Consider the following 15967-nt stretch of genomic DNA (forward strand, 5'->3'; position numbering starts at 1 on the left):
GGGTTTATTAGAAGTGTTTTTCAGTGCTTCTCATCGGACCAAACAAAGTTAAAGCAGTAGATGTAGAAGTTCACATCCACCGAAAAAAATCACGTTCACGAAGAAATTGTGTTTTGGCCGGATCTTAAAAGCTGTCATTATGCGAACAGAAGACAGATTGGGAGAGTAACCTAAAATATCATTTATTCCGAAAAACAACCACAACAAATCCAAAAACATTGGGCTGTTATCCAATTCGAATTCGATATATTAGTCGTACAGGACGAAAAATCGAATGCGCTGCAAATATTTTTTTTACAGTTTGTAAACAAAATGAAAGACCATTAAGAGAAATTTTTTATTCGATGCTTTGTGTTCAAACGGCGCACACTGGTAATCAATCTAAAAATTTCCAAGCACATGCTAGTCAATCCCGTAATACCAGAAAGGTAGATAGCATATAAAAATTTCAATTAATAACTAAGTCGCAGACGAACTTTCGAGCCAAGTCTGGCTGTCGTCAGGGAAACAATAAATTCTTTTACCACAAATTCTCTGTTGGAGTACCGATGGTATGCCACGCGGTATTCATGTGCAGAAAAATTTAATAAAATTGAAAATTATTAGGGATATCTTCTAAACATCACAAGCCCTCACGATAGATCATGAATTATGTGCTAGAAATCTTCAGTCGTGATTATTATACTAGGAATCAAGAAACAATTCACGAATACATGAATGATATTTTATAATTAAATTCACGACCACCAGTCGTCAGTCTAGGAGTCTTGAATTAGTTCACGAATACATAAACAATATTATACGATTTTGTGAGGTATTTCTCAGGCATGAATGATTAGTCGCTTGGAATCATGAAACAGTTCACGTATGCATGAATTATGTTTCCCGATTTTGTGGACTATTTCACGTTTGTCGTGAATATTACTTTCGTGGATATTGCAGGTGATAGGAACCATGAGCGACACTTATGGAGTCCGCAGTAGTATATGCGGTCTCTAGTAAAATTAAGTGTTGGACTAACATTGCTTGCCTTCCTTACTGCGATTTACGTTCGTGGTATTTATCAATAAACAACTTGAAATTACTAGGAGTTGTATATTGAAGGATGGTTTATTACTCCCAGCCATTATCATTTATTGATTCTATGCGCATTTTCTTTGGATAAAATCACTCTTGGCTTTATGGATAATGTTTAAAAGTTGTGTGCTAGTTCACCTACAGAAAATCCATTTGATAATTACATGGCGGAAACCGTGACTGAAGTTCCCAAAACAAAAACAAATATCTCCACTAATAAAAGCTTTATGCAGGCGTTACTGAAGGGAAGGTGAACATAATTATAAAACACATGATTTTTATTCGTGGTCCTGTTTTCGTAACGTGAAAATGTGAATGCTCCAGGATTCATGGCATTTTATCCACGATCTTGCGAAAAAAAATCCGTGCACAGATGTCGGTTGCTAAGCATTGCGTATATCCAGTAGGAAGGTACTCCATAACCGCGTGCTGGCTCTGGAATGAATTCGAATGATACATTCTACAATATTTAAGAAAACTTTTAAGCGATCGCTTACGTTTTTTTTCCGAGCATCGATTTCGTAAATTGGAATTGAGTGGTTTGTTCCGTGGTCACCTATATGCAGTTTCATCATGTAATTAATATGGCTTACCATTTTCATAAAAAACACGTGATAACCGAAGAAATCCTCATTCGACGGAACAACTTAAAATACTACACTGAGCAAGAAGTTGTTCTGTATCTATTCAATTTTGCACTATGGTGCGGCGATCTTTTCCGCGTTGGTTGAGCGTTTTCACTGTCACCTGATAACACCTAAGGGTCATTCGGTCCACGTCCTGGGTTGTCACTTTCGTTAATGCTATCGTCCCTGCTGCTATCTTGGAGATTATTGAACGCTTAATTTTTTTCTCAGTTGTGAAAATACTTTCTTCGTTTCTTTTCTTCTCGTTGAAGATGCTGCTAGTTTTTTTTTTATTGTTTCATGTTTGCTGGTGGTTTAGTAGGTGTCCACTCTCGCGTTGTTTTTTTTGTAGCATGCAGATTTTTACAGCATTGACACGTGCGATCGTCATAAGTGCGCAGCGAGGTCTGAAAATGGGCAGAATCGCTTAGTACAACATTTCGTATATGATGGAATTAAATTGCATGATCTTCCCAACCCCGTGCATAGAGTTATAGATTTTACTAACCCGAAAAAAGACGAATGACTCTAAGGTTAAAACTTCTATAAATTTTGTAGCCAAAAAGATGTCTCATACAATGTACTAAAATTCTCCCAAAGCCAACTTTTATTCGTGGGGTTCGACTAGTGATTCACTACCATACGTTGTTTCGCCCCATGCAGACCTGATTCAGAGATTAGTTCGTTAAAATTTGTATAACTTTTTGTGAAGCTGGATTGACTAGAAGTCTTCGACAAAGTTGTATAAAATCAAATTATCCTTCTCAAATTACTTGGTGTGGTAATCTGATGCATAGTTTGCCGCCTATCGGTGAAAATGAGAGCTAGTTGGTTTTCCCCGCGTAAATTGTCGAAAAATCCTATAAAAATTTAAGCATGTTGAACACGTAAAATGATTTCTGAATCACGTAAAATGCCTGTTAACGGTTGTCGTCCCGTCAGAATAGAAGCTCTGATTCTGAGAGATTTGATTGGAATCGAAACTTTGTTTGGTTTAGAAAACCAATGCAAGCGGGCGTCGAAGTTCTTAGAATTTGGGAGGTCAGACAGATCCAAAGGGAGAAAGAAGCTAAATATACGACGAAAGAAACTTTTTTTCAATATTTAAGTATCTTAAATTTAAAATTAACTGTGGAGTTGGCGTTTCGGCTTCGTCTCATCAGAATCCGACACTAACTTAGTGATGGGACTAAGCTAGCGCCGGAATGACGCTAGCTCCAAAAACGAAAACACCATTTGTGTGTGTAAGAAAAGGAGCTAGCGTCAATCCGGCACAAGCTTAGTCCTGTCATTAAGTTAGTGTCGAATTCTGATGAGACGAAATCTAAACGCAAAATCTATAACTAAATTAGTGATTGCTTTTTGTGGCTTTGACACACAAATGTGGTTTAAAACAATTTTCTCCTTAGTAGAGAAAAGATAGTTTTTACCTAAATTTTCCTCCACTAAGATATAGCATAGCAAAATTTTAAAATTTCGAAGAAAAGAAAGGGATCTAAAGTGTTCACAGATAGGTGGTGACGCACGATTTGCTCAGCGGCCATTCATTTCCATAATCCATGCAATATTAAATTACGTGACCTAATGATTTTCCGGAATCGAATGGTCGTTTCCTAAATTACGCGTATATAAAATTTTCGAGGAGCATTTAAATGGGTCCTACGATCTGCGGTCATAAATTCGCACTGAGCGATTCCGTGTACGGTGGTAGCCGATAATTGCTTCTCTAATCTTAAAACAATGGATCCATTTCTCAGTTGAGGTGAGGAAAGACGCGCGAGATTGAATGAATGGAACACGCAACGTGAACGACCAGAATTAGCAGTGGGGTTGAGCGTTAGAAACGGACCTTTTTGGGGGGAAATCGGCGTTGGTAAATTTTCTGCTTTGAGCTAGTTTATTGTTATTCTTAAAGGATTGGGACGGTAGTGGTTTTTTATTATATTGTGCTAGTTGTGGTCGCAAGAGTTGTGTTTATTATCTACCTTTACGCAGTATTTTCGTGATTACCAGATGCGGCCAAACATCTGATACAAAATGCTAATATATCCTTAATCCTGCGGTAGAAGACAAAGTGTTGAGTTATCGGGAAGCTCTAAGTTTGCTCATATGGCCCTATTCCACGCTTTTCTAAACATTCTTCTTTCTCGTCCTTGCTCTTTTTTGAGTACTCTCTTAATATTGAGAATACCATCCTGTTCCTTGCTAATTGACTGTCGTTACAACATAATAAAAGAAAAAAGATGACTCAGTCGTTAATAAAAAAGGAAAAGGAAATCTGATGATAGTATGTTACGAGCGTTGTGTGGGTTTTGGGTGTGTTTTCACTAAGAGTAACGAACGATGAGATGGAACGAGCTAAAAGAATCCTCAACAAACAGGCACTTCCCCGTGCTATGCCAGTTCGTTTCAAATAAAATTTAAATTATTTTGTTTTGACAAAGTTTGCTATTGGCCATTACATAAATTATTAATAGAAGAACTATGGTAACATGTTTTGCCATTCTATATAAAGAACAACAGGGTATAAGGTCAGGAATTATGATAGAAATTGGATACACTCATCCACTGATTCTATGTTCAAATAGTCTATCAAAATTCCGCAACTTTACTTCAAAAATCTCATTTACCCCAGCCCACCTTGTAACGGAGCAGTTATTTAATCGATACTGCTGGTGAGCGGGAAACACTGTAGAAAGCAGAGAAAAACGATCCACTGGGAAAACCGAACTTCTTGACTGTAATTCATGGCAAATTTGCGGGAACTTTTTTTTGCTCGATTCGTTCCTGGCAGCGAACGACTAGGTGATTCCGTGGAACGTTCAACCATAGTGTTTTGATTAAATTTTTTGTGACTTTGCCTTTTCATTTCCAGTTTCAGTAAGAGAATGTTAGGACAGGGAAGCCAGTTTATGGCGCGTTTCGGAGAAATTATGGACTATACAAGAGGATGAATGTAGTTTTTTTTATGGAAGCGATATCGTTTGTTGGAAGTAAACTTGTCGTAGAAAGTTATTAGTTAGTAAAATTGTTAGTAATTTGTTCCTAGTCCAGACCTGGCGAAAATTTGAAAGATATCCATTTCACTTTCAAGTCTATTTGATATTCATGAAAAGCAAACAACCTAAATGTCGTCTGCATCTCTCGAGCTTCACGGTGGCCATGTTGTTTTATATCCAAACACCTTGGTCGGTTTTGGTTGTTATTCGCGTTCTTAAAACCGATCGAAATAAACTTTCTTTGAAAAGGCCGGTATCTGCTCGTTATATATATGGGAAAATTCTTACTCATCTGTGGGTTAAAACATGTTGCAGAGACATTTACTGTTGGGTAGAAGCTGTTGCCTATGGAAAAAGGAAACCCGGTTCTATAAATGGTCTTACCTTAGACTGAAAAGAAATCGTTTTTAAACGAGGTTGAGCTGTACACTGGAAAAGTTTTTATATGGAAGTCATTCATCTGGAAGACTACGCGCATGATGTCCCGCGAGCACAGAAGTTTTGATTGCTGATGAGGAGATGTGAGATCATCGCGAACTTTGCTATTTTATTCCCCAACGAGAAAATTGAATGTAATTGGTTTTTCGCATGAAGGGTACAATTCCTGTAAAAATTATGGATGTATATTTTGACTTTGTCATCAGTATCCGACAGACTGACTTGGTGGTCACTTTTGATTCTTCCTTAGCAAGCAATAATGGAAAGTTAAAAGCCACATTGCATCATGAAATTGATCGAGAAACTGAACACATCGGTCCAAAGAAAACTACACTTAAGAATATATAGCGACGAGAATAGAAGAATAGTGGTGTATTTTCTTTCCAGTGTGCTCCATTCAACTACACAGGTGGGATTGAACTTTCCCCTTTGATGCGACTGCATTTGATTTCAGCTTGCAAGCAAAAGATAAATAAACTTGTCGACAATGTTTTCACTTATTCATAAGCTTGCTAATCTTCTTGCTTGCTAATGTTTACAAAGTGTGTGTAGGGATGTTTGCGCGGTGTTTGGTGTTGTCGGTAGAATGCTCGGTGGAATGTTGTGTGAAAATGCTCCTTACGATCACCACTCAAAAAGAAATGATCTGACATAACCACACCGGATCTAGTAGTCTGTTATTTTTTTTTTCCTTTTTCCCTCATTCCAGATAACGCCCACCAGAGCTACCGGACGTGACGGTGACCATTCCGACAGCAATCGTATCTGGGAATAAATCTAGCGCGTTTGGCCATTGGAACCACGAGGTCCGAACCGTTCGGCGGTCGGCAGCCGCTATGGATGAGGAGCGGCGGGAGAGCAAGCTATGAGTAGTAGTGGGCCTTTGAGGCCCCACCACCACCACCATCACCACCACCCAGCATTAGCAGCAGTAGCAGCAAGTGGATTGCTAAAGTGTGCTAGTAAACGTGACGGTGACGACGAAGAGGACGGTGCTGGTGACAACGAGATGACAGCATCAGCACCACCGACAGGACTCGTCAGTTTAAATAGCAATCGAATGATATCAAGCAGAGTGGTGGGGCAAGTCGTCAGCAGCCACCGGCAGGAGCAGCACCACCCGAGGGCGATCAAGAAATCCCTGACCAATATCAAGACTACGAAGCTAGGGAGGATGAAAATGGTCAACATTCCTACTAGCAGCACCATGACATCGACGAGACTAGTGTCCGGTTTTATGTTCAACTTGCATTTTCCACTTTCGATCGTGCTGTTGATTGTCCTTTGTGGTGATCTGGCAACACTGCGCACCGATGGTGGCTTTGCGAGTTTCGGTGGAGTCTGGGCGGAAGAGCTGAGTGCGGGTCAAGATACTGCAGGGGGAACCGCTGCCTTGGAGTCTTTTGGTAAGTACAATTTTTCGTAATTCGTCTAAGTCTAAGCTCTCAATAAAAATTGGTAATTACTGACTACGGTTTAAACAAGGGTACCCAAAAGACTTTTCGAGATTGTACCACATCATTATTCTATCACTCTCGGCCCAGAAAAAAATCCGGTCTCATTACGTTGCAATCAACCTATCCGTGTCACCATTTCATCATTAATTTAGGGACCGACAAGGCTGGCGTGCATTGACAGTCTGGCATCAGCACGAGCGTGTAAAATCTCGGTTATAGGAAGAAAAAAAGCGACACTGCAAGCTGAAACGAACGCAAGGCTGGCTGGCTAGTTTTCTCCATGCTCATTAATTTTGCACTGTTTGCTGTATTTTCCGCAAAATATGCAACAAATTTTGGTTTTTGGGTCATGCTTATTGTCGCTCACCAAAATCACGGTGCACGAGGAGTAGGGTTGAGTCCTCACTGTTCCTGGGCGCACACACAGTAGTGTGGGTGTGATGCAACTATTTTTAGGGTGGTTGAATATTTGGATTTAGTGGGAAGCACGTTGGCTGGGTCTCATTGTGTCCCATATGAGCCGTTTAAATTTTTGCATCCTGCAGTTTTATTTGGAGACGAGCCCTTATTCATCTTATTGATCAGGATATCACACTATTTCGTTGATAACCCGGCTTGCTGTCACTGAATTGCGCTTAAATGGGTTTCAAACCAATTAAATGAATAGATGTAAATAGTTGAAAGACACAAAAAATATAAAATATTAATCAAACAAAAAAATAGCTCAGATGCAACAAAGTAGAAATCTATAATAATCAAAAAAGATATAAAACATGAACAAATAATTAATTACTAAAATAGATCAAGAAATAAAATAAAATGAAATAGAAATACCAAAAATACCTAAATACAGAATATGCAAAAAATATAGAAAATATAAAAAATACAGAAAACACGCAAAATTCAGAAAATGCAAAATATGCAGAAAATACAGAAAATAGAGAGAATGCCAAAAAAATATAAAAAGTACAAGAAATACAAAAATGCAAGATATAGAAAATACAAAAAATATAGAAAAATACAGAAAATACTGGAAAATGTAGAAATACGGAAAATACAGAAACCACAGAAAGTGCAGCATGCACGGAAATTACATAAAATATAGAAAATGCAAAAAATACGGGAATGCAGAAAATACATAAAACAGAATATACAGGAACACAGAACTGAAAAGACACAGAAAATATGAAAAATACAGGAAATAAAAAAATAAACAATATACAAAAAATATAGAAATCACAAAAAATAAAAGATGCGGAAAATAGAAAATTACGGAATAACTAAAATACCAAGCATGCAAAAAATATATAAAGTACAGTAACAGAAAATAGAGGAAATACAAAAAATATGGAAAGTACAGATAATACCAAAAAATCAGAACATACAGGAAATACAGAAAATACAGGGAATACAGAAATACAGAGAATACAAAAAAACCAGAAGATACAAAAAATGCAAAAAAGCAATAAATGCCAAAGACTCATAAAATGCAGAAAATACAAATAATTCCTAAAAATTCATAAAATGCAAAAAAATACATAAAAAACAAAAAACACAGAATATTCAGAAAATACAAAAAAAAAACAGAAGAAATAAAAATGCAAAAAATACAAAGAGAACAGAATCTACCAAAAATGTAAAAATACATTAAATAAATAAAATACAGAAAATTTGGAAAATACAGCAATTGCAAAAATGTAAAAAGTACCAATAATACAAAAAAATTCCAAGCTGAAAATATACTGCCAAAACGCATGAAATGCAGAAAGTACAGGGTATACATAAAATACAGAAAATGCGGAAAATACAAAAATACGTAAAATACAAAACATACAAAAATACAGAAAAAGCGAAAAATACAAAAAATGCGAAAAACACAAAAAGCACATAAAATACAGGATATGCATAAAATACATAAAATCTACAAAACAATAAATAAATAAAACGAATCAAGCAAAATAAATAAATCAAATTATTCAAATAAACAAAATAAGTTGAGGGCATTAAATAAATAGAACATAAAATAAGTTAGATACGCTAAGTAAAAATGAATATCTCTATCTATCTATCTATCTATCATAGAAGTCATTGCTTGTATGTAAAAGAACATTGAGTCATTAAGCCGAACATAAAATAAACCCGTCTTAATGTGGATGTACAAATCCCGTCATACATGCACCTGTTATACAATTAATCTGCTTCTACGGATCATTAGAAAACTGTGTTTATATAGCATAAAGTAATTCGTATCATTTCATCAGCAGAAACTTATTATATCAGGATCCAATAAGCCAACACCATCTCCTTCGCACCTAGGAATGTAGCAAAATTGATTTTATTTTTCGAAATGCTCATCACTAACCAGTGCTAATCAAATCGTTAATCGCACCCGCACTACCGCTTGCCAGCGGAAAACGAACCGAAGAGCGCACTCCATTGTATACTCCAGTGTATACAACGCAGTGTACTTTGGAGTGCGGGTCGTGGTGAATTTATCTGAACACGCCACAACCACTAACGCAAAGAAAAGTTCGTTCTGCTTTTTCTGTGGTATGTAATCATCGCGTGCATGAAACTGGCGCGCCTGTGCATCACTGGAATGATTGCTGGCGACAGTCATGGAATACGCATATTGCCCCGAAGAGTTTGATTTGGCATACAACGTTTGCTTACTACGAGGTCAGAAGCAAACTAACGATTTTTTTCATGCGTTCTATTTTTATACGTGTGTCGCATTTCATTGGATGACAAAAGGGCAGTCTCAGCAACGCTCGCTGCTTGGTAGAATTGGGCCAATCATGGAGTAGATAATTACTGCTTTCACAAAATCCATTTTTTGCATTATTTTCAGTAATTGTACATACTACTGAATTAGACACAAATTTTTTGTAAATATTTGCAATGAGATAGCTCAAAAATTTTATTTTTTCATTCAGTACAACGGCAGATATTCACGTTCAAAAACTCTGGTAAAATTCGTAACGTTGGAAGTATTCTACTTCAAAAGAAATCAATGAAATATCCGCATATGTACTAAGTGACTACCCAGCTCGCCTCAGAATCAGATTGTGCTCAATGATCTTTGATAAAGGATTCCGAGATGCTGACCAGAGGAACTGCATCACGCAACTTATTTGGGTTTCTTAGGGACCTTAACTTGACGGGCGTTTGAGCATCGGCTTTCCGTCCCGTGTACTTAGCAGTACCAAATTCCAACACACAGCCTTCATCAGGATCACTTAAATCACAAACAACGCGCACTCATTGCTTCTGATCAATTTGCTGCGCCTGCTATCTCCAAATCAATAGCCAGTACCGCTACCGATGAAGCGAACGGCAAACACACAGATACACGATCGTGAACCGTAGCTCCAACCAACATTCCAAACCAATAGTGTAAACCTATACAATATCGAAAGCGAAGAAAACTGATAATCCGAGAGATTAGTTCACTCTCAAGCAGTAGTAGGTGGAGTAGTTAAAAAATCTCAACAAAGAAAGAAGATCTCTACCCGAAGTAATAGATCGAGTACACATGATCCGAGGGTCACATAAAGACGATTTATTACATCTACAGTTGATAAATATTGTAAGACCAACGGCTCAGTTAAGCTAGCGCATTGAGGTTTGTTAAATAAACGAGGTAGACAAATTGATAAAATAAAAAGTAACAGAACCTACCGAAAATTACAGAATAAATAACGTAAAATGAATAACGCGCACTTTTTTGAAGGTTTACGAAAAATCGAAATATCGGGAAAAATTTTACAATTTTCTTTTCAGTAAATTCCAGAGCAAAAATTTTATCAGACCACAGCGCGAGGTAATGCTAATTTTTGCTGATTAATTCGCCCGTAAATATGACGAATCTGGCAAGGAATTTGCAGCTGTGAACTCAAAATGAAACTTTTCATCACCAACAAAACGATGAATTCGAAGTTGTATAGACAAGAGCGCCTGAAGGAATAAGTATTACCTTTTACTACTGCTCACAAAGGTCTAGTGAAGTTGCCCGAAATTCTGCCAAATCGACAAGTATTGGGTAATTATCAAGTGAAAGATAAAAAAAACTGAAACAAACTGCTGAAAATGGCCACTGAGGTCTACCAGTTCAGCGTCTGAATTTTGACGTGAGTGTGCGTCTCTATCTTTTTTGATATTGAATTTATTGAGATGACACTTTCACCACGGAAACATGTATTTTTTGTTAAAAAACCGCTATCAAAACATGCCAAATTCGGCCAGAACCTGCTACAGAAAAAAACATCCAAATGAAGAGAAAAAAAATTAACGTGTGACAAATACACATGCAACCCTACTAAACGACATGCTGTGTTCTAACAACTCTAATCCCAGTTCATTGGTGTGCAGCACGAACAAGCAAATCGATTTTCGCTCTTACGGTGACACGTCGTGGTAAGACTGTACGTGATTATCCATCACAGCCTTTGCTTCGCAACAACCGTGGAATTGAAACACCGACTTAATGGTTGAAAGTTTCGCACGCTACACGCTAATAAAAACAATACCTCCGCCGAAGAGCTTATTTTCACTGCAACGAGACGAAAAAGAAATATCTCCCAAGTTAGTCACCAAAACTGCAAAATAAGCTATTCAAAAGCGGAAGCCCATTTTTTTTCTTCTTTTCGTAGTGTGTGCAAAACTACGAGACAAAATCCCCATCGGAGCAATATTCAACGGGTCAAATTACCCCCAGCTAGTGGCGACAATGTGTCGGAAGGAACGTAGAACCGACTGCAGTACAGTAGGGTAGCACAGTGTGACAAATGAAGCTGGAGGCAAAACAATGAATGCGTATGTGCCGGTACCCCGAGTAACATAATTCTATGGTTTTGTGACCAACCGTAAAAGACGTGGAGACGTACGTTTGTTCGCTACCCATATAAGTAGTTAGTACTCTTGCTTTTATATGAAGCGGCCAATGTGATTGGATAATAATTACCTATCAATGTTTTGCCGTCGGTAATTGCATGTCGCCAGTTCTTCGCTCATTGTTTTGCCAAGTCGGTCGATTCGAATATTTACTATCGAGTAAGGATTTACTAGGATAAATTCAGGAGTTTCTGTGTGATTTATAGCCAATCGTGCTATTGGGAAAATTACTTTTCTATCATTTGTTAATAATTTTATCTACCTAAATTTGATTTATGGTAATGGACATTCTGCAATTCCTCGAAAAATACGTTATACGAATACTCAGAATTTCGTAATATTTAGTGGGTTTTTTGATCATAAGAAGCACTTTGGAAGGGTTCAAAAATTGTGACATTGCATAAAAATTTTATTTACGAAATTCATAATTTCTTAACCGCAGGATCAATTTTTATTGTTGACTTTTCAAATGAATGCTTTTCCAAATTAGTAACAAGGTAAACAGAAATCTCTCAACATCATTTGATTTTTTATGAAAAAAGTCAAAACATTTGATTTTTATGGAGAGAATCTTAAACGATTCTTTGTTTCTATATTTTTAAGTGAGTAATCATTTAATTTTACACAACTTACTAAATTTTAAAAATTAGTGTGAGCCGGTCAGCCTCTTAAGAAATACATTTTAAATGAAGAATCATGAAACGATGGAGACGCATGGTAGTTCTTTTTTAGCTTTTAAAATTTTTATCGGAAATGGATCGTCCTCTCACACTAGTTTTTTGCCTTTCTCAATAGAAAGGTATTGCAATTGCTCTGAAAATCGACTTTTTAACGGAGGTCCGGAGGGCCGAGTGACATATACCATTCGATTCAGTTCGTCGAGTTCGGCAAATGTCTGTGTGTGTATGTATGTGTGTGTATGTATGTGTGTGTATGTGCGTCTGTGTGTGTGTACGCGAACACAATCTCACTCACTTTTCTCAGAGATGGATGAACCGATTTTTACAAACTTAGTCCCAAATGAAAGGTGCAACGTTCCCATAGGCTGCTATTGAATTTCTAATGGATCCGACTTCCGGTTCCGGAATTACAGGGTGATGAGTACGATCACGCAGAAAATGTCGATTTTAAGAAATTCTGCAATGAATGTATAATGGTGAAAATTTTTCCAAAATGTGACCACAACTGCTTCGATTTGTAGTACTAGGTCATTAACAGCCATTCAAAGTCTCTTTGGTCACATTGGCCACCATCATCGGTTCCGGAAGCCCCGGCGGAAGTATCCAAATTCAGACTAACAGTCACATCGGTTTCTCGGAAGTGGCTAGACCGAATCAACCAAACTTAGTCTCAAATGAAAGATGTTGCGTCCTCGTAAATGGCTATTAAATTTTATCCCCAACCGACTTCCGGTTCCGGAGTTACGGGTTGTGGCGTGCGATCACATAGCAAATTGTGATTCAAACCGATACTCCGATGGAAGCAAAAAAGGTAAAAATTTCGCTAAAATGTCTCTCAAATAACTTAACTTTGCAGTTCTAGGTCACCGACGGTCAAACAAACTTTCGTTGACTACATTGACCACCATAGACGGTTCCGGAAGTGCCCGGGAAAAGCGGCCATCTTTCATAACTAGCAAACTCATATCAGTTTCTCGGAAATGGTTGGGCCGATTTTCACAAACTTAGTCCCAAATGATAGCTATATTATCCCCACAGATGTCTGTGAAATTTCGCACGGATCGCTTGTATGGTTCCGGAAATATAGACTGAACGGTCCGGTCACACATGAAATTCCCATATAAGCCAGAACTCAAAATTTTTTTCAAAGGGGGGATCCCATGAAATTTCAGAAATCGAATTTGTATTTTTGATGTCAAACATCTTTAAAATGCATGAAACGTCGAGATTTTATGTTATCTCGAAAATTTTTTTTTATAAAAATCGACTTTTTGGGACTTTGCCGATTTCGCACCTTTTTGCCTTTCTCATATAAAGAAAGGCTATGCAATCACTGTAAAAATCGACTTTTTAACCGAGGCCCGGAGGGCCGAGTGTCATACACCATTCGATTCAGTTCGTCGAGATCGACAAATGTCTGTGTGTGTGTATGTATGTGTGTGTGTATGTGTGTGTGTATGTGTGTGTGTGTCATTTAAACTCACACAATTTTCTCAGAGATGGCTGAACCGATTTTCGCAAATTTAGTTTCATCTGAAAGGTATAACGCTCCCATAAGCTGCTATTGAATTTTTAGTTGATCCTACTTCCGGTTCCGGAGTTACGGGTTGAAGAGTGCGGTCACACAGCAAATTCCCATATAAACTGGTACCACCATGATGTTCAAATGATGTAAAACATATTAAAATTGATGTAACATTACTCTAGTTTGCGGGTCTGTATCACTAATGATCAATCAAAGTAGCTTTGACCACATTGGCCACCTATGACGGTTCATGTCGCCCCCCGGGGAACCCGCCAAGTTCCTAAGCTTATATCACACCCATTCGCCAACGAATTCTCTACCGATTTTTACAAACTTGATTTCAAATGAAAGATACAGTAATGCCATTGACTGCTGCTGAATTTCATTCGGTTCTGACTCTTGCTTCCGGAGTTACAGGGGTGTTAGTAAGGATACACTGGAATTTCCCATATAAATCGGTACAATCGTAATACCTCAGAGGCTAAAAACTATTAAAATGGTCACCAAATAACTTCTAATCGCAGATCTAGATCACTGATTGCCAATCAAACATTCTTTGAATATATTGTCCACTATCGACGATTCCGGAAGTCCGGAATTCCGGGCATATTCCACAATTAAAGTCAAATCGATTCTTCGGTGATGACTGAACCGATTTTCGCAAACCAAGTCTCAAATGGAAGGCAAAATATGCAGTTGAGTATTGCGTCGCCGCCCCCCCCCCGTCTTGCCCTTACACCTCCCTCCTTCATCACTCCCCTCCCCTTGGACCACCCTCACGCCCTCATTTCCTTCATCCATCCCGTATACCGAAATAAGATGAAGGATTTCTGACGCATCCTCCACTCTCACTCTACTAACCCCCCATTCCCTCCACTTTCAAACCCATTCCACCAACATTTCAAAATATAATTACATGAAGATAACATTGAACTCATGCTGATTAAGGTAATTAAATACTATTCTTTTGCCTTTCTCATATAGAAAGGTTATGCAATTGCTCCAAAACCCGACTTCCTAACCGAAGCCCGGAGGGCCGAGTCTCATATAACATTCGACTCAGTTCGCTGAGATCGCAAAATATCTGTGTGTATGTATGTGTGTTTGTATGTGTATGTATGTGCGGATTTGTTAACAAAATGTCCACATCGGTTTCTCGGAGATGGTTGAACCGATTTTTAGAAACTAAGATTCAAATGAAAGGTATACTATTCTCATAGGTTGCTATTGAATTTCATTTTCAACCGACATCTTGTTCCGGATTACGAGTTGAAGAGTATGGTTACAAAACAAAATTTGTTGATTTGTCCACATCGGTTTCTCGGAATTTTCTGAACCGATTTTGACAAACTTGATTTCAGCTGCTGTTGAATTTTGTGTGGATCCGAGTTCTGGTTCCTGAATTACAGGGTGATACGTACGATCACGCAGCAAATCCCGATTCTAACGAATTCTGCGATGAATTGGTGAGGTGATTTTTTTCCAAAATATAAACACAACTGTTGAATTTGTAGATCTAGGTCACCAACAGTCATTCAAAGTCTCTTTGGCCACACTGGCCACCATCGACGGATCCGGAAGCATCCAAATTCAGAATAACGGTTATATTGGTTTTTCGAAAATGGCTAGAACGATTTGATCAACTTAGTCTCAAATGAAAGGTGTTGCGTCCCCGGAAACTGATATTAAATTCCATCTCCATCCGACTTCCAGCTCCGGAGTTACGGGTTGTGGAGTGCGATCACATAGAAAACTCCGATTCAAACCGATATCTCGATGAATGCAAAAAGGTGCTCTTATATATACTTACCAAGTGTAATAAGAATGAAAGACATTTCCATAATGTTATATTGTACGAACCAGTTATTAAATCATAGTTTGGAGAAATGAGAAAGGCACAATTGCACCTATAGGTGGATTAAAACAGGTTTTCAGTTCAATATTACCGTGGCTATTTTTTCTTTTTCAAAATTTTAGAACTCGAATAATGATTTATTTTCCTGTATATAGTTGTCATGTGATGTATAATAATGAAATGTAATATATGCATTTAAAAGTTTTTAATGAATATAAACAACGCACACATTCTCGTGATTCATGATTGAGAAAAGCACAATTGCACCGCTAGGTGGATTAAAATAGGTTTTTTTTATATGTTTTGTGAAATTTGATGACCTTTCCATTAAGAATGTAAAACAGGTAGTCGCTAAAGACTCCCTCAGTATTTTTTTCAAGCAAAATTCAATAGTCTTGAGCTGTAATGAGTCTCCTG

General features: G+C 37.7%; 1 protein-coding gene across 1 annotated transcript in view; it reads left to right on the forward strand.

Moving 5' to 3' along the window:
- Positions 1 to 5853: 5853 nt before the first annotated feature.
- LOC131693544 (uncharacterized) overlaps positions 5854 to 15967 on the forward strand; it is a 42862-nt gene continuing 32748 nt past the window's right edge. The window contains exon 1 of the mRNA XM_058981457.1: positions 5854 to 6546. Within this exon, the coding sequence (XP_058837440.1) occupies positions 6006 to 6546 (541 nt within the window). The 5' untranslated portion in view covers positions 5854 to 6005. The remainder of the gene's footprint in view (positions 6547 to 15967) is intronic.

Source organism: Topomyia yanbarensis, chromosome 1, assembly GCF_030247195.1.
Source record: "Topomyia yanbarensis strain Yona2022 chromosome 1, ASM3024719v1, whole genome shotgun sequence".
In the NCBI taxonomy this organism is placed as follows: domain Eukaryota; kingdom Metazoa; phylum Arthropoda; class Insecta; order Diptera; family Culicidae; genus Topomyia; species Topomyia yanbarensis.